Genomic DNA, 18,799 nt, shown 5'->3' with positions numbered 1-18,799 from the left:
TGCTATCACAAGCTGTATTTTTGTCATTTAGGGCATACTGCATTTAATTCTGTATATTAAATATTAAGTTATTCACTGTTCTCTGTTAAAAGCACGTAGAAATGACTGTGTTGTATTTGGTGCTATATAAATAAAGCTGAATTGAATTGGGGTTTTTTTGTTGTCTTTTTTAATATGATAACTGAGTTATAAACACTCAATTATCTGAGGTCCCCTGAACGCCACATTGCGAGCCCCTGCAGATTTTATAGGTAGACCCCTTTCCTGCCGTCTTTGGTAAGTTGGATTTAACTGAGCTTGGTCGATATAACTTTGTTTTTATGAGCGAAAACACACTTTGTTAGTCACACATGCGAAGTCATGCTCTGGCCAACAGCTGCTGATGTTTTGTTTTGATGTCGTTTTTGTTGTATGATGAGTAAAGCGCTGGAACTGTTCGGTAACTTTGCTGCATTGAAGTTAGCGTGTGGCTAATCCTAGCAGTGTGTACTGTACAGAAACATTTAGGACCCAGTTTGGTTGTCGATGCCGATCTCTAATACATTGTTAATACCTTTCTGAAGGAAAATTCATCGTTACGCTCATACAAACATGTACTTCCAGGATTAAAATTTCACTGAACATCCCCCGTTTGTTGACATCTTAGCATCACAAACTCCCAAACATTGCTGAAGTAATGTGTGCACAAGATCCCCTTTTCAACAATCGATCTCACAAGGTCTCGATTTGCAACTGGAGACACTATCAACCGTCAGTTATTCTCGTGGCTTGAAGACTCTTCCTTTTGAGAAAATCTGGATTTTTTTTTCTGGCTGAATTGGTCAAATGTTGATGTTTTGGCTTGAGCTGCCGCGGCGCCATCTTTGATATCCCAGAAACCCTTGTGTGAAGATGACGGCAGTTTGCAAAACATAAACACAGTTTGATGGCTACAAATTTATGCTGGTTCCTTCAGATCAGATGTACAAAAGGTGTAACCAGCATGGACGGTCTGTTAGAAATAATCCTGAATGAAACAAATTGTGCGATCAGAGTGGTCTGTAACTTCCTGTTTGCCGCATGATGACCAACAGTTAATTCTGAATGGATGTCCAATGGTGTGACCAGTACGCTGGTCATTTCTCATGAGTGGGAACTCTGAATGTCTAATAATGTAACCGTGTGCGACATTACAGTACCGAAGACTTTAAATCTGCTGCAACAAATTTTTGAAAGCACATTTCAGTTACTGTTCTCACCCTGCCGACTTTATATTTCTACATGTGCAACTCTTTGGGAAGCTGCTTCCAGAAAATGTTGAGCTGTGACTGAGCAGCTCAGAAAGACGCTGAAACCACAAGAAGTGATGTGTGAAGATCTCATCAGAGCAGGTGAGCGTTCACAGGAGGAGCTCCTCCTCCACATTAACATCAGGAAACCATGGCAACCTAGGAGACACACACACACACACACACACACACACACACACACACACACACACACACACACACACACACATACACACAGCGTGAAAGCATCCAGCACACAAAATGATTTATGGTAGCACTGTGCAGCAGTAATGTCCTGCTGATCTCTCTCACACAAACACACACACACACACACACACACATTCTTGTATAGTTTTATCCTCCATACATGAGAATTTAAAATGTCCAGCCTGCATGCGGTCCTCCAGGAATCTCGTCCTCAGGGTCTCTGCAGCTGGAGGTCTGCACGAAGGACAAAAACCGGCCTCAAACCTTAAAACCTGTTCCAAACTACAACCTGTTTGGTGATTTGACAGGTCAGGCACTTCCTCACCAAGTAAGGAAAACATAGCATTAACAGTGAGAAAGATGAATGAAGCTCCACTGAAAGTGAAATCAGTGTCTTCTTGGACTTCTGCAGTATGACTGTCCAATCAGGGACAAGAATCATCAGCATCTCACATACATCTGACAAACACATTGAAGCATGTTAGCGTTGCTATGCGGATGACACTCAACTTTTTACTGTACTGAAAGGTTAAAGGATAAATTAAATGTATTATTACTATTATTATGATTATTATGATTATCAGCAATATTTATTATGTACATGCAGTTGATTAGCAACGACTGGAGCTCAGGAGACGATGGTCCGAACCTCAATTTAATTAACATTTTAGTCTACCATCATTGTGTCAGTGATAAAAACCTACTGCGCCCACTCCTCTAATCTACAGACAGTTCCATAATGTCAGGAATGAACATTAAACCCGAACAAAAGTTGATGTTTCAGTGCGAAACTAAGCTGAAAACGTGGCACAGCCGCTGTCTCTCTCCTTTGCTCGTCAGCTTCTCTTTCCTCTTTAATTAGTCTGAAAATCCACAAACATCCTAAGCTTGATCACACATGCACACACACCAACACACACCTGATTTATGCACACTAATGACTCATTAACTCCTTATTTTCATTCTTTATTACTAATCTGTGAACACGAGCTGCGGGTTTTCTCTCATCATGAGTCTGGACAAATGTATGTGCGAGACACTTTGAAAAAAACTACACAGACTAAAATGTTCTACTTGCATTGTGGTTAATGTAGTACAGCAGACAATGCATGTTGGTCATATACGGCGCAAACGCTTTGTGTTTCAGGTCCAATTTATATGTAATTTAAGAAGCTAGTAACTATTTAATTTGTCAAGTAATTCAGTTCTGCTTTCTTTTGTCACGAGTGAAAATTGTTGTAAAGCTGCTGTTTCTCTCTGTTCTGCTCGCCTGCTAGGATTAGCATGAGTGTGCGTGTGTTTTGTGTGTGTGAGTGTGTGTGTGTCTGTGTGTGTGTCTGTGTGTGTGTCTGTGTGTGTGTGTGTGTGTATGTGTGCCGCTGAGTTTGTTCTCCAAGCAGAAGCAGCTCTCAGTGAATGCTCATTATGACTAACTGGAGGCGCTCCACTGTTTATGTTCTTGTTTCACACACCCTGAAAGAAGAAAAAGAACCCTGTTAGACACGCACACGCGCGCATGCACGAGCGCACGCGCACACACACACGCACACATGCGCGCACACACACACACACACACACGCACACACACACACACACACACACACACACACACACACACACACACACACACACACACACACACACACACACACACACACACACACACACTCATGTGCGTGAAGGTTCAGCCTGCAGGGGGCAGCATAGCAAGACACTGCACTGTTAAATGAAAAAGTTCAGTTATATTTCTCAGGTTTAAACAAATGAACTGTGGGCTTTGCAAGTTACTTCCATGTCAAAGTAATACCTTGCTTTACTAGTCAGGGCAGAAAATAGGTGCTCGTTATTAGTGAAGTTCCTGTGTTAAAGGGGACATATCATGCTAAATCCACTTTTTTAGCCCTTAAATGCATGTTGTTGTATATTTAGAGTGTTTAGAAGTACAGAAAAGTTCAAAGTAGTCTCTTCAGGTGCTCCGTTGATATCTTTATATTCTGTTTTGGTCATATTTTGCGATCCGTTTCGATTTTTCTATTCTCTATTACGTTTTTTGAACTATTACGTCACAGTATTCCCGGCGGAACTGCCAAATTAGGACATCGACACTTCGAGCAATCCGCCATTTTTGTTTCTCGCTGCGATTTTGTAGTCCAACCTAAGGGTGCCGAAGTTATGAGAGGATAAGTCGAAATGTTCGGTTGTTGCATGTAGTAACCCACATGCTTCGTTACACCGTCTCCCAGCATCAGAACCTTTTCGAAGTGCCTGGTTGAGTTTTATTTTTCACAGAAATGTACCCACATCTGTGGGTAAGGTCATTTTTGTGTGCGCGAAGCACTTTAAGGATGACTGCTTCAGCAACCTCCGCCAGTATAAAGAAGGATTTGCCGAAAGACTTCGTCTGATTAAGCGGTCAGTTCCTTCTATCTATGGAGACGACGAACAGAGCACTTCGGTCAGCTGTATATAACGCTAAAAAGTGTGATGATAAGACGTCCCTGTCATTGTTTTGTTAGCATTAGCAGTTGCACCGTCTTCATATGTTAGCGCTGTGTGCTCGTTTTAGATTATAATGTAACTTCTGTGTTAAATAGTCGTTGTAATACAGGCAGTATTGTAGTAGTGGGCATGGATGGAGAAGTTAGTGTAAATATAGTAACACACCATTGCGTTACATCCATATGAAGACGTTGTTCTGAAGGTGCATCATCATCATTTTCATCTCGCTCCGCCGGGTCCGACTCTGGCTCCAACATGTATGGCTGGATGGACAAATCTTCAGTTGTTGACATTTTGTAAATAATGTGTGAATATAAAGTTTCTGCGCCGCTAGATAAGTGTATCTGTTCTATCAAACTACAAAGATGGCCGAACAGGGTGGCGTTGAACCGAGTGACCTCTGCAACCTGGAGAGGAGGCGGGGTATGAAGTGTCTCATTTGCATTTGAAGAGACCGCCCCAAAACGAGTTGCTCTCAGAAGCACATCAGAAAGGGGGTAGAAAAGGGGCCTGTGGAGCTATAATAATGAGGAATTCAGACCCAAGCATTGCAGTTCCGCTTTATATAGACCACAACTGTATGATTTATATGTAAAAAGGAAGGATTTAAAAGCATTATATGTCTCCTTTAAATAATGGTTTCAAACTATTTTTGTTGATTTGCTGTCTGATTCAGGGCGTCTGGCTGTTTGGTTTTTCTTTTCTTTTTTTGGGCTAGCAGAGTAAAGGGGGCTGAATACCTTTACATGCCACACTTTTCAGTGAGATATGAGAGTAGTTTACCCAACTTTTAAAGTAGTTTTCTCCTGGTTGTGGAGTCATTTCTGACTGCTTTTGGATTGGTGATGTGCTAGTTTTTCCACTGTTTTTTGTTCTGGTTTCTATTTGTTTATTTCTGCCTTCAGGAAAATGGACTGAAATCGAACCAGGTAGCACAGCCGTCTTTGGCTCCACCTCCTTTATCCCCCTCGTCTCCGATTGGTTGGGGGGTTTTGAGTGCTGCTAGGGTTGAATGTGTGAAGGACTGCGGGCTGATGTAATGAGTCGCTGTGCTGCTCTCTCTCGGTAATGATCCCTTTGTAGGAGCGGCTGTGCAGATAAAAGCCAGTTTAAATGGAATTAGGAGCAGAAGCATTCTCACCCTCTCTGACTGCTCGCCTTAGTCTATTAGAGGCTGCACTGAAACCCGAGAGTCCTCCACAGCTCTGCAGGGGATTGTGGGTAATGGTCTGACCACAGACAGCTGGTCGGAGGGTCTCTGAGAGCCGAGCCTGCCGTGGTCTGCGTCCGCTGGAAGGAGAGCCGCTAATTAAACCTGGGCGCCAACCTGAGGCGGGGTAACAAGGGGGGAGGACCACCGGCGGGTGAGGGAGGGGTGGAGCAGATAAAGGCAGTGTGAGGTTCATTAGAGGAGGAGAAGCTGAGAGTGAAGACAGTACCTGCTGTAACGCAGAAAGCAGCCATGAGAGGAGATAATGAAGAGATGGAAGATAGAAACACGGGGGGTTGGGGGATTGGGGAAGGGGGGGGGGGGGGGCGCGGCTGTCACATCAGTCCCATCGTTTTCTTCTTTCAGAAGTCAGCTTGTAACACAGCAGGAGAACGTCAAGGAGCCGCAGTGATTTTCACATCTCATCCCCTCCGAGAGCGCTGATCCAACAAAAGCCTTCTTCGAGGACACACACAGACAGCAAACATTGTCACAGGGCGTCGTAAACTGATTTCGTGAGGCCGTTAGGGATTGGCGCTGAGCTGGCTGCTGCAGACGAGAGTCTTGCTGCCAATGTGTTGTGCCTAAGCCCAGTTACCAGACATTGCCAGGTGTCGACAGGTGTTGGCGGGCCTTCACAGGTATTCGCAGATGTTTGCAGGCGTTGGTGGCTGTAGGTAGATGTTGGCGGGCATTTGCAGTCTTTGACAGGCATTAGTGGGCGTTGGTGGCAGTGGTCGGTGGTGATGCAGACAACGTCTCCCTCCAGGAGGCAGTGGTGGGCAGTGAAGTGGGCCAGGTGGAGCAGCTACCTGTTTGAGAGTTTAGTCTAAGCCCGGTTGGCAGATACTGGCCGGTGTTGACAGGCCGTTGTAGGCGGTGGTGGGCGTTAGCAGACTTCATCTGGCAGGACTCGTTAATGAAGCAGAGGGCGTCTCCTTGCAGGACGCTGTGGTAACATGACTTCAGGGACGCGTCATCATCCTCCTACCCAGGCAGTTCCACATTGAGTTGTCTGGATTCCTTGTGTTTGTGGCTCATTTTGTGTCATTCTGTGCTATTTCTATAATTTGTATTTCTACTTAGTTTTTTCTTTGAATGTTTTGCCATTTTATGACTTTGTAAGGTGGTTTTTGGCTCTGGTGGTGCTTTTTCTTTTGTGTTTCTGTTTTCTGGTAATATCTGGTCTTTGTGAGGCTGTTTTCCATGCTTTCAAGATGTTTACTTTCTCTATGTTTTGTTTATTTGATGTGATTCTGTGTCTGCTGTGGTACTTTATCAATGAAGCTGCTTCAAGTGGCTTTGCAGTAACTTTTCAGCCCTTAATTCTTTTTTCAACACAGTCCATATGAACCGAGTAGGTGGAACCGGGTGGGCAGGACTTCCCTTGGCGTTTTGACACCTTGAAGGTCGACAGGAAACCGAAGTGTTAGCTGAGCAACTATTGAACAGCACAGACGTACTCACTTCATCACTTCTAAGCGTCTGTTCCATATTCGCTGTAATCGGAGCTCAAAGAGTCTTTTTTTGCCTCACAGAGGAGCGCCAACTCCGCGTTGCTAAGCAACCACAGTGAAAGGCCGTTTGAAGTGTGTCTATGTGATTATTAACGCAGAGAGCCGTCAAAAAACGCCTGACAGCTGAGAATGAGAAAAGAAGAGGAGGTGGGACTTCAACCAGCAACCACTGAGAAAATCACAGCTGACTGACTCCGCCCACGTCTAGGAAAACCTTGAACCTCAAGAGAGTCTGTCCACCTCCGAAGCTGCAGCCACGTCACATTTAGGTGGATTTCATAAACTTTGCTACGCCATGTTTCTCTACTTGAAGCACTACAGTCATAACAAATAGTTTTTTCTGCTCGTGTGTGAGTAGAAGAACGAGTGTTTGTTAGAATTAGACAAAGTGAATATTTTGTTCATTTCTAACATTTAGTACATCATCATCTGCATATGTGGAGAACATCTCTTCCAAACTGATACTGAGTGGACCTACATCTTGAAGAAAGGCAGAAAGAAGTAGCTGACCGGTTCACTTCCTGCTGTTCGTATGGTCTTATTACTAAAATAGAGTTTCTGTATAAAACAGTTTTTTTGAATTTTAAAAAGCTGTCGCATGAATGTGAAGCTTTTTTCAAACTCCACCCACCAGGAGACCACCCTACCCCCAAGTTTCCACCCACTTGAAGACCACACCCACCCACAGGGCTCCACCCACCTGGAGACCACACCCAAACACAAGGCTGACCCCACCTGAAGACCACGCCTACCTCCAAGGCTCCACCTAGATGGAGACGATACCCACCTCCAAAGTCCAGAGACTTGTTTGCTTCATGTTTGGGACTTTTTCTGAACCTCAATCAGGAAACAAAATGTTAAAATAATAAATGAACCAAACAGAGAAATAAAGAGTGAATTAATCTCGACTCTTTGCCGCGATGCTGTTGTTCCTCTAATAAAAACTTCAGAGAGCAGCCGCTCTCAGAGGTGAAACAATTTATTTGGAGGTGTTTTTGTCCCGAGGCGTCTTGAAGTGAACTACAGAAAACAGTTATTATAGAGTTTGTTACCTGAAGCCTCCAGCTGAAACCAAACTGAGTGGAAACACAGCAGCTCCGATAAAACACAAAGAGACGTGGAGAGAAGGCAAGGAAAAAAGACCAGTCTCACAACCTCAACAACTACAACACCAGCCTGAAAACTGACACAAAAAGACAAAGAACCTCCATCACAATGACTGAGTGAATCCCTGAAGCAAAACAAACACATGGATACATGTCAGGCAGACGAAATAGGAAATAGGCACAAACATGTGAAGGCAGTAAGGACAAGAAATGATGACAAAGACACACAAAATCTTCACAAAGAGACAACAAACACACTAGAATCAACAGACCAACAACCTGATGAGACACACACAAAACCGTGTGTGTTTGTGTGTGTGTGTGCGTGCGTGCGTGCGTGTCTTTGATGAGTGCGTCGGTGATGATTCGTCCTGCGGAGGAAAGTTTGTGAGACGCTCGGCCTCTTTCATCTGAACACTTTCAAACTGAGACGTTCACGATAAGCTCATGGCCAAAAAGGTGCAGTCGCCATGGTAACCGCATCCAGAGCGACAGGCAGGGTTATGAACCTGAAGTGTCCACATTTATTTTGTGTCCGCACACACGCGCACACACACACACACACACACACACACACACACACACACACACACACACACACACACACACACACACCCTCAAAACCCACTGTTACATCCATCAATCCAAATTTACCAAAGGTTGGGGGTGGGGGTGGGGTTGGGGGCGGGAGTGTTCAGCTGGCAAAAGGGCAAAAAATGACGACTCGTCATCTGCTTTGTGAAAAGTGTTTGTCTCTCTCTTTTATCTCTCTCTCTCTCTCTCTCTCTCTCTCTCTCGCTGTTTGTCTCTCTTACTGTCTTGTAGCGATGCTGCCATCTGGTGTAGATCTGCAGAACACAAAAATGCTCTTCAATCTGACTCTATTGGAAGAGATTCTTTTTACTGCAAAAGCAAAGAGAAAGTTAAAGAAACACCACATGAAATTAAGGACCAGAAGTCAGAGACAGAGTCTCGGTCTTACAGTTTTCTCTGCTGCTTCGTCTCATCTGTCGCCCTCCAACAACCAAACATGTTTTTATCCTGTGTAGAGACTGTTTTTACAGTTATTTTCACACTTGTTTGCTTCGTGGTTCAACATTAACATTCAAGTTCCCATGGAAAACGTTTTGTCAAAATCCTGCGCTGTCATTATGAAAATGTTTGATAAAAACGGCTCCAATGAACAACTTATTCCTTCTACATAATTTGAGAAATTTCTTGTTAAACATACATTCTATATTCTTCTGCACTGTTAGACTTGCTGAACTCCAAAATATTATTTTTCTTCTTCAGTTGGTTTCCTGCTTGGAAACCGAGTCCAACGCGGGTGAAAGTCCCATTATCGGTGCCCGTTTACACCGCAACGGTGCTCGGAGCCGCTGAGAACGCAACTTTTTGAAAACGGTCAGGTTCTGTCTCCGTGTAGACGGTCGGCGGTGGCGTCGAGTTGTCCAATATCCAACTTGGTCATCTGTCCATACGAATGTCCGTGTCCTCCCATTGTTGATGTTTATAGCGTATTGCATGTGTTTTCATGACAAAAGCAAACAGCACCCACTAGTGGCCCAACATGAAAACGACATTGTTTTCTGCGTTACGTGCATTAGCATGTAAACGGACGTCATTTTCAAAATGTTGCTGTGTAAATGCAAAACTTTTCTGAAACAAAAATGATGCGTTTTAACTTGAAACGCTGTCGTTTAAACTTGCCGTAGTTTTTGATAGAAATATGAAACAGCACATCCATTTTTATTTTTTTTAATTCTGTGCACTCTCTTCAGGTTCTGTGTTCATCTGTGGGTTTTTTTTTTTATATGTTTCTCTCCATCTCGAAATGACAGGCACACAGAGGTGGTGTAATGAGCCTTTAATTCACAACATGCAACAAATCACAACCTGTAGCTGAAACACGCTTTAAAAAGAAAAATGTAGAAAAACAACACAATGGAAGTTCTTTGTGATGTGACTGAAAACACAGAGGACTCGTAAAAGATCTCAAAACCACGTCATGTCGGGAAGTTGAAAAGAGCAAGCCCCGAGCCCACCCCACCCTGCGCACCCCAGCCACCCCCCCTCAGTCAACACAACAATAAGGCACTTTGGAAGAAAACTAACGGAAGAGTGAGAGTTCACCAGCTGCACCGAGACCCAGAAAAAAATGTTCAGAAACGAGAAGAAAAACACAGCGTCTGGAGTTTAATATCAGCAACAACCGTTCAAAATGCTCTGAGAAAGAAACCATTGATTTTTATTACCGTACCTCAGGAGGGAGGAAACTTCCTTTCATTTCCCAGCAGAGGGCGGTCACGACCCGTCTAACTTCTGCTTTGTGCATTTCCTGTTTCCAAAGCTAAAAGGTTGAGAGGCAAACATTTACATCCTTATACGGAAGAGTTTTAGGGCCACTGAAGAAAAAAAAATTCGGAGGCTAAAAAAAAAAAAAAAACTTTCGTGGCCCCAGAAAAAGTCGAAAATCAAAGTCGAGATTTTTAATTTTTCACGGAGAGACCTCTATCCATCCCTCATCATTTGCCCGTAGATGTGAATTCACATTAAATCACTTAATTCTGACTATATCGGGTTGCTTACTGCCTATGGACATGTGATTTTACACAAGAACACATTTAAATAAGCAGCCCGGGATCCGTGCCTTTGTCCTTCGTACTCGACGAACTTCCGCGAGGGAACAACGCAGCAGGCTGCTCTGTCTCTTCTAGTCCTGATACTGATGATAACTGCACCGTGTTTATGAGCTACATTCTGTCTGAAGCGTCTTTTCATCACTTCATTAAACCGCCTGATATGCATTTTGAGGAAGCAGTCACACGCGCTGGCATGTGGATGGACGGACTTTTTTTTCCACCGTGAAAAAAAAAAATCTCGACTTTGATTTTCGACTTTTTCTGGGGCCACGAAGGTTGTTTTTTTTTGTAGCCTCGGATTTATTTTTTTTTCTTCAGTGGCCCTAAAACTCTTCCGTATCCTTAATACCCACATAAATGGGAAAAATAAATAAAAATTAAGTCAAACTCCTAGTTCCCAACAATTTCTCCTTGGAGTCTCCAACTAATCTGATTGGCTGAAACATTCCAATTAAGTCAAACACCGGAGGATGAGCCCTATATACTGAAGCAGGATCCTTCAGAATAAAAGCACTGGGCAGTTAAAGTGTCTTATTCCGCTCAGAGCCTTGAGCCCCTTCTGATCTGCCAATCAGCTTGTGGCAGACACATCAAGTCACATCATCAAACCACAACAAAACAACTCCTGTAAACACAGCGGGGCAGGTTAGTGTGGTTCTCTGTCAGAGAACTGTCAGAGAACCCAAGCACCAAAACCAGCAGGAGGCGCCGATGAGGCGGAGCATCAGTCAGAACCTGGTCCACGTTCTGAAGGAGAGAAATACTCTCAAATGAAAAGTGTGAGATGGTTTAAGGGTCGGTTCAGACAAGGAGGGGTGCGTTTTCATCAGCATGTCAAAGAGCAGAAGCTACACATGGGTTACGTGGAAACAGCTAAATTTTACAGGAAGAAACGTTTCTGTGAGAGGAATGACACCGAACGAGGTCCTACTGAAGTCTGAGCGACGTACAGCTAACACAGGAAGTCACAAAACTCTTCTCCTTCCAGGTTCCACCACAGAAGAAGAAGCAGCTCTGACCAGACCAGGAGTTGAGCTCCAGTTCAAACCGGGACTCGGTCCGGTCCGTGTCCATGGTGAGTCACATTATTAGGAACCAACAATCACTACTAAAACCCTTCGAAGGCTTACAGGAACTGAGCTCTAAAATGGTCCAAAACTGAAATGTTCCGACTAGTTCGGAATCTCGTCCCAGACTAGTCTAAAACTTTAAATCACTAATCAGACACTTTTATAAGCCTTAAAACTAAAGTGCTGTTAAACAGCACACACCGCGAAGGGGCAGGACAAAGAATTCTGGTTATGTTGCCGTTGACAACGCTTTGCACACGTCCCATAATATGGACGACAATAGAAGCTAGCTTCTAGCTCGTTGCTCCAGTCTGCTGCTTTGCACCCGAAACTAAAATTTGCAGCATCACTGTCAATTTTTGTGCCAAATTACTCACTATGACTGCAAATAAGCAACCGTAAAGTAAGCACTACTGAGTTTCAAGCGGCTTCGGGACCTCTCCTTCTACGCCCCCTAGTGTACAACGTACAACCTTGTCGCAGATCTTCCAGGGGTGAAGGGACTGCGTAGACGCTACACACTGCCCCATGAGTACTGTAGACACAGTAGTATAGTGAGGCCTTAACGCTACAGATTTTAAGTTATTTTACTTCCAAAAACTACTTAAATCAAAGTATTCGTCTAGTTCTCCTCTACTAGGGAATTGAACATTGGTTAAAGTCTTCCTCTTGCTACTCCTGCTGCCGCCACCAGAGGGAGACAAACGTCTGCGCTTCTGCTTTTTCTAGCATCAAAATAAAGCTTTGTTTTTGGCTTTTAATGAATAAAACAGTTTTTACAGCGAAGTCTGACAAAACTTTCTTAATGCAAAAACTGTGAATAAAAAAGTTTATGTAAAGGTTTAACTTGAAATACTTAGCTTCGAGAATGCCTCGTCGTTCTGAAGGTCGATTCGGTTACATTACTTCCCATTTTTAATTCAAGCATTTTGTAAACTTTGTTTGCAGACTCTGTTACTTTTGTAATACAAGTTCAATTTAAAAAAAACAACAACAAATAAACAACCTTTCTGTTGGTGTCACTCGGGAATCGAACACGTGTCCCTGCTGACACGCTGGTTTCAGGAGATGCTCCATATTTATGAACATTTAAATGGACCTGTGTGGAAATCCATGTGCAAAGGTCATTACAAAATAAAAGCACCGATTAAAAAACCCCAACAGTGAGATTAATATAAAGAGAGCAGGAAATGTATTTTCACGATAAAATTCATAATAACCATGCTTTTCCGTTTGGTGTAAAGTTCAGGATACTTTTTTTTTTTTGGTAATCTGTGCTTTTATTCAACAGCTTTGGCAGAAACATGCAGCTTAAAGCTTCAGCTTTGGTAAAAACTTGTTTTCTGCATTTGTTCTGAAGGCGAGATGTTTATTTTTGTAAAAAACTTGCAGCTGTTTGATTCATGCACAAAATTTATTTGTTTTATCCATTTATCCACGTCTCTTTTTATTGAGCACTAATTACCCGCCCTGAAATAATCATTAATTTTTTTAATGTTTGTTTATGGGTCCATGCTGTCCCGCTTCTTGTGTGTGAGTTGTAAACAGATAACCTGTGCGTAGATTTCAAAAACTGTTGTTTTTTTTTTTTCCCTGCTCACTTCTGTTCGGGTTGATTTATTTAAAAGGTACAGTATGTGATGTTTCTGTAAAAGCACCTTTGGGTGGTAGCACTGAGTCACTGCAGGAGGGGGAGGAGGTGCAGAAGTAGGAGTAACAGAAAGAGGAGTATGAGAGGAAATAGGAGTAGCGGCCTGAGGAGGAGGAAGAAGAGGAGGAGTAGGAAGAGCAACTCACTGCATCTCCTGCTGGCACTCAGTGGGATTTACTGGCGCAAACAGGCTGTGGCTAACTGTTAGCTTCAGCCGAATTGCTTTCAGGTTGTTGAATGAATGAAATCACGTACTGTACCTTTAAGAGATGCAGACAGATTTCCACACCGATTCCCTGAAGGCCTCCACAGAACCTTCTGGAACCGAGCAGGTTCTGCTGTGCTTTGGATGGAAATTGGCTCCTGTTGAGCACCAGTCACAGAGGTCGTGCTATTAGAGTGATGCATTATGGGAGTTCATTCTTTTTTTAAATGAACTAACAGTCTTTTGTTTTATCAAACTAATGGCACACAAGTTTCTTTGTGACGCAGCAGGATGCTCCTGTCTGAAGGTTTTTCTCAACGAATCACACCAACATCATTATCGCTAAAATAAAAGCCTTCATCAGGTCTGTGAGTCGGAGTGAACTGGCCAATAAAAGAAAACAAAAAACTAAAATCTTCCTTTTTTTCTGATCTGTTGAGTGATTGTTAACAGATTCATTTATACAAAGCGACAATTTAATTAAAAAACAACTCAAAATTAAAAAAAAAAAAAAAATCCTGCACTCTGAATAATCACACAAAATAAATAAATCACATAAAAACAGCTTCAGTTCTTTTTTTCTTGTAAAAATCTGGTTGTTTTTTTTCCACAATCGTCACAAAAGCATCCTTCGATGATTTAGTGAAATAAAAAATAAATGAGGTGAAGCTGTAAACCGGGAGCACCTCACAGCTAGGGCGTAGCAGAGGCCATGATGGGACATGGAGTCAACGTGGCAGCAGCAGGTCGGACCGCCGCGGCGCCCGCTGATGACACGTTAACCGGGAGACACAGAGCACCCTGGACGACGTGGAACACGTGGAGATGTGGAACAGAAAAGAACCAAACACTGTCCGGTTGGCGGTTACCGTGACGATCACACAAGGTTCTGGTTGTGAGGGAGCGACTGCTCTTCCTCGGTCCGATCGTCCAATCAGGGTGCAGGATCCAGCCGGTTGCCAGGCAGAATAATGTCCCGGAGACGAGGACGCAGCCGCCTGGATTCTTCATCAGCTCCTGACTAAATTTACTCGAGGGAACCTGAAGTAGGAGGAAGAGTTGGAGCAGGAGGATAAGCAGGGAGAGGAAGAGAAGAGGAGGAGGAGGAGGAGGAGGAGGAATCAGCTGTGTCTGTAAACTTGACTTCATCATGTGAATCTTCCTCGTGAGTCACATTAACAGTTGCCTCTCGAACTAATTCTTCATTCCTCAGACTTAAACGGTCAATTAGACCTACCAGCCTGAGGGCCACAGGCCACGCTGTACAACGTCCACAGGTTCACAACCATCAGGAAGGTGGCAAGGAACCCGAACACCTGCACACACACAGTGAAACAGGAGTCATTTCATATCGAAGTGACAGCAGCAGGGTTCAGAAAAGTTGACGAATAAAGAGCAGCAGCAGCAGCACAGCATGTTGATCATGTGACAGTTGAGGTCAAGGGTCAAAAGCTCAGTCGGGGCCTGACCGAGCGGTAGAGGAGGAAAGTTTCCTGTCAGACTTGGACACAGCAGCTTCCTCTAGTGGAGGGGGGTTTCCACTGTGTGCATGTCATTCGCTGTGGAGGCTTGAAGGTGGTTACCCAGCGTTTCCTGCGCGGCTGTGATGCTACGTACCGCTGCAACCACCAGCGCCGAGGCTCCGGCGCACTTCACAGCGGCGGCGATGGAGGCGATGAAGAGCAGTACGCTGCCCACGGCGTAATGGAAGAATTCCTGAAAGAGGACAAACAGTTTGTCTGGGTTCAGATCCTCTGTGTGTGTGTGTGTGTGTCTGTGTGTGTGCGTGCGTGCGTGTGTGCGTGTGTGTGTGCGTGCGTGCGTGCGTGCGTGTTCTCAGTATTGGGAAGTAAAACCCTCTCGGTTTCATCTGAATTAAGTTTTGAATTTTTGCACGTTTGTTAAAATTCTTTCCTTCTGCTTTTATATTTGGAGATAAAAAAAAACTATCATGTTAGTTTGATTTCCTTTTAAAATATGAAAGTCGAAAGCTTTCTTTTCTATGTAAACATGTGACGCTGCTCACCGTCAGAGGCCAGTTGATGCAGGGCATCTTCCTCTGCAGTCGGAACAGGTGCATGAGGAGGAAGACGAAGAAGGCCACCAGGAACCAGAGAACCACCACCTGGAAGAACTGGAAGGCCGCCCAGCTCGGCCAACCGCGCACACAGCAGACGCACACCAGGGCGATGAGCAGGGCCAGCTGCACACACACACACACACACACACACACACACACACACACACACACACACACACACACACACACACACACACACACACACACACACACACACACACACACACACACACACACACACACACACACACACACACACACACACACACACACACACACACACACACACACACTGAATTTAGTTGTTAAATCATCACAAAGCTCCACTCGTGTGTCGGCAGGAGGACCTGAAACATGCAAGGCAGAGGACCAGGCTGAAGACCACTGATTTACCACAAAGAGACACAACACAAAACAACCACAAAGAGAGATAAAACAAACACAAGAATGTACAAAACAGCCACAAGGGGATAAACAATACAAACAGACACAAAACAACTAGAAAATAAACCTGCCACAAAGATACAAAACCACAAAGAGAAATATTTTCTACATTATTATTGTTCTAATTACACAAAATTGCTGTAACCTTAAGTTTATTTTATTCACATTTATTGTGTATTTAATACATGACAAGTTGGGCCTCCGAGTCAGTGGCGGAGGATTTTTTAAAATGTTATTTCCGCTGCTTGTCAGGTTAAACGGGGACGGCCTCCGAAGCTCTTCCTATACACTACGCACACAACGCGAGTCTGACGCAGCGGTTCCACAAAGCAAAACAAAACAACACAAAGACAGAAAACAAACATGAATAAACAATAAAGAACACACTCCTTGTCCCGGTCAGGGGCCCCTCCTGGCCCCAGCCCCACCCTCCCCCTCCCCTCCTGTTGCGCCCCTGTCTGCTGGGACTCTTTAACGTTAGTAAATAAACTGAAATCTGAGATCTGTCGATCAATGGTGACATCGATCAGTGACGTAGGCTGATAGTAAGGTGCTTGTTTTTTGTTTTTTTTTTCCTGTCGGCCGGTGAATTAAAGTCACCCCCCACCCCCACACCACCACCACCACCCCCCACGCCACCACCCCATCACCCCCACACCTCTCCTACCCCCCTGGCACGGAGCTCCTCTCACCGTCTGTCCGATCTTCAGCAGCCCGGGGATGGTGCGGGTGTAGCCCAGGTTCAGACCGTTGTCCCCGGAGGACCTCACCGTGCCGCTGCTGGACGCCACCACCGTGTGAGACATGCTGAGGGACCGGAGCACCGTGAGGACCAGAGGAGAACCGGAGGAGAACCGGAGGACCGGGAGGAGAGGAGGAGGACCGGAGCAGCAGGAGATGAAGGAGGAGGATGAGGATGAGGACGAGGAGGTGCAGGAACACAGACCGTCCCGTTTCTGACTGTTTAGACTTCAACTCGTCTGAAAGTCAATTTACCACCGGGAAACATCACGTTTACCGGGAGCCCTTTCACAATAAAAGCACGCACATCACGTTTACCGGGAGCCCTTTCACAATAAAAGCACGCAGGACTTTCATTTTCCAGCCGAAGTGGATGAGATACAGCCGGAGTTGCTTTAGGACCTGGATATTGCGGGAACGCCTGTCCTCTATCGTCCACAGGTACAGAACCTTCAGACTGGCAGACCAGGGTGGAGGTACACGTTTTCAAAAAGTGGACCGGAGAGAGTGTGTGTCAATTATCTCTTAGCCTCCCTGGGAAAGTCTCTGTGGGGATTCTGAGAAGAGACTCCAACATTTTTTTGTTTTAATTATTATTTTCAGTGTTGTTCATGTTCCTTTCTCACACTTTTTTTTTTTTATATAACTACCACTGGGCTATTACAGCACAACTATGGATTAATAACGAAAGTAAACACAAATAAATATGTTATGGAAGTGTTTACTTATATTTCCGCTGGAAAATGAAGCAGTTCTCTCAACTACTTAGAAAACATACCTACCTACATATATACATACATTCATACATACACATTTTATTTTGTAGTCATTAGAAACCTTAACTGGACTTTGTGTTTTTGTGCCAGGCTTTTATTTTGAAACTGAGTGTGTGAGGTATGTGTGTGTGGTTCAGTCTGTTAGTTTGACCGGATCATTCAGTGTAAAGAGGCAGAGGTGTGGTCTGTACCACTGCAGCAGAGAGAGAGAGAGACAGAGAGAGAGGGGGGTGCTGTGGATAGACAGCAGAACAGAATATTCTGCAGGAACAACACAGTCTGCTTACATCCACAATTAAATACAAAGCGGAGCCGAACACACACACACACACACACACACTCTCTTTCTGTGGCTCCATGTTGGTAGTATATCTCAGCTGATTTGTTTCAGATTTTTCTCGTCTTTCATAAATCTTTTTAAGAAGAACTAACAACTTGATTCTTGAGCTTCTTCCTCCAATTACTGATGTAACTTCATATGATAACTTAATGACTCATTAGACTGACCCACACAGTACTGAAAGCTCAGCTTATGCTACAATAACAGACGTCGACAGTTACTTTTTATCCACAGTTGCTGTCTTAAAGTGTCAATTGGTGGGTTGAACATCCCTAATTTTCCCAAACTTTCCTCTGTATTTAGATTTTCTCAGTTTTTGCTGCTCGATCATGAATAACTTTTATTTTAAAACAATCTGTGGTTAAAAAAAAAAAAAGGAAAAATCCATGATTTTCCTTTAAAAAATCTTTTACCTCACATTCCTTCAGATTCAGACATTTTTCTGAATGTCCTCTTAATCACGTGCACATTTCTCAGTTTTCCGTGAAGGGGCTCTGCCATGTGACCGCACACACCGTGACGTCAGCTGCTGGAACCACCTCCTGAATTTTTGAATAAAACTCAGAGATCTCTTCAATAATTCAAACTGCTGCCTCAGAAACTGTGAACCTGGAGGAGAGACATCGGAGCGGCGCTGTGGCAGCTCAGCGGCGTCATCTCCAAAGGCACAAAGTGCCCATGAACGTTCACCGCTATGGCGGCGCGAGGATAACACAGTGAGGCTAATGCTCATGCAGTGAGGCTAATGTTAATGCAGTGATGCTAATACTGTGTGTGAGTGTGTGTGTGAGTGGGTTGTGTGTGTTGTGTTTGTCGGAGGAGTTCTCAGACAACGCGACGTGGAACAAAGCAGAAGTGTGAACACACCCAACAAGGTGCGACAAAGACAGGGTCATTGGTTACCGTGGAAACATAGAAACATACTTTTCACACATTCACCACATCCTGAAACCACACAGTGGTTACACACACATGCACACGTACACACACACACCAGCAGAAACACACAAACAGACCTTCGTGGCCCCTCTTTCCGTTTCTTC

At 44.2% G+C, this 18,799-nt stretch overlaps 1 protein-coding gene across 2 annotated transcripts; it reads right to left on the bottom strand.

Moving 5' to 3' along the window:
* Positions 1-13,035: 13,035 nt before the first annotated feature.
* Positions 13,036-16,920, bottom strand: cmtm7 (CKLF-like MARVEL transmembrane domain containing 7). 2 transcript variants are annotated; one of them, XR_013935660.1, is made up of 6 exons: positions 16,592-16,881; positions 15,402-15,578; positions 14,993-15,091; positions 14,613-14,691; positions 14,245-14,416; positions 13,036-13,533 (listed from the first exon to the last, which is right to left on the bottom strand). XR_013935660.1 is itself a non-coding variant. In XM_080472224.1 (5 exons), exons 1-5 carry the CDS (start codon positions 16,703-16,705, stop codon positions 14,403-14,405), a joined length of 483 nt encoding a protein of 160 aa, XP_080328350.1. In that variant the 5' UTR covers positions 16,706-16,920; the 3' UTR covers positions 13,036-14,402. The 2 variants fall into 2 exon arrangements, 1 of the variants encoding a protein (XP_080328350.1); XM_080472224.1 differs by having other exon boundaries at positions 13,036-14,416; positions 16,592-16,920.
* Between the last annotated feature and the right edge of the window lie 1,879 nt (positions 16,921-18,799).

The sequence above is a fragment of the Lipophrys pholis genome, assembly GCF_963383615.2.
Source record: "Lipophrys pholis genome assembly, chromosome: 9".
NCBI classification, from domain to species: Eukaryota; Metazoa; Chordata; class Actinopteri; order Blenniiformes; family Blenniidae; genus Lipophrys; species Lipophrys pholis.
The sequence above is the reverse complement of the archived record's forward strand: the minus strand, read 5'-3'. Positions and strand labels throughout refer to the sequence as shown.

What these genes read in the sequence shown, in the direction of transcription:
- cmtm7 (XM_080472224.1), bottom strand. Translation starts at nt 16,705, where the DNA reads ATGTCTCACACGGTGGTGGCGTCCAGCAGCGGCACGGTGAGGTCCTCC. An exon ending in TGCTGAAGATCGGACAGACG is followed by an intron (nt 15,579 to 16,591) that starts GTGAGAGGAGCT and finishes GTGTGTGTGCAG; the next exon opens with CTGGCCCTGCTCATCGCCCT. An exon ending in GCATCAACTGGCCTCTGACG is followed by an intron (nt 15,092 to 15,401) that starts GTGAGCAGCGTC and finishes GTCCTCTTTCAG; the next exon opens with GAATTCTTCCATTACGCCGT.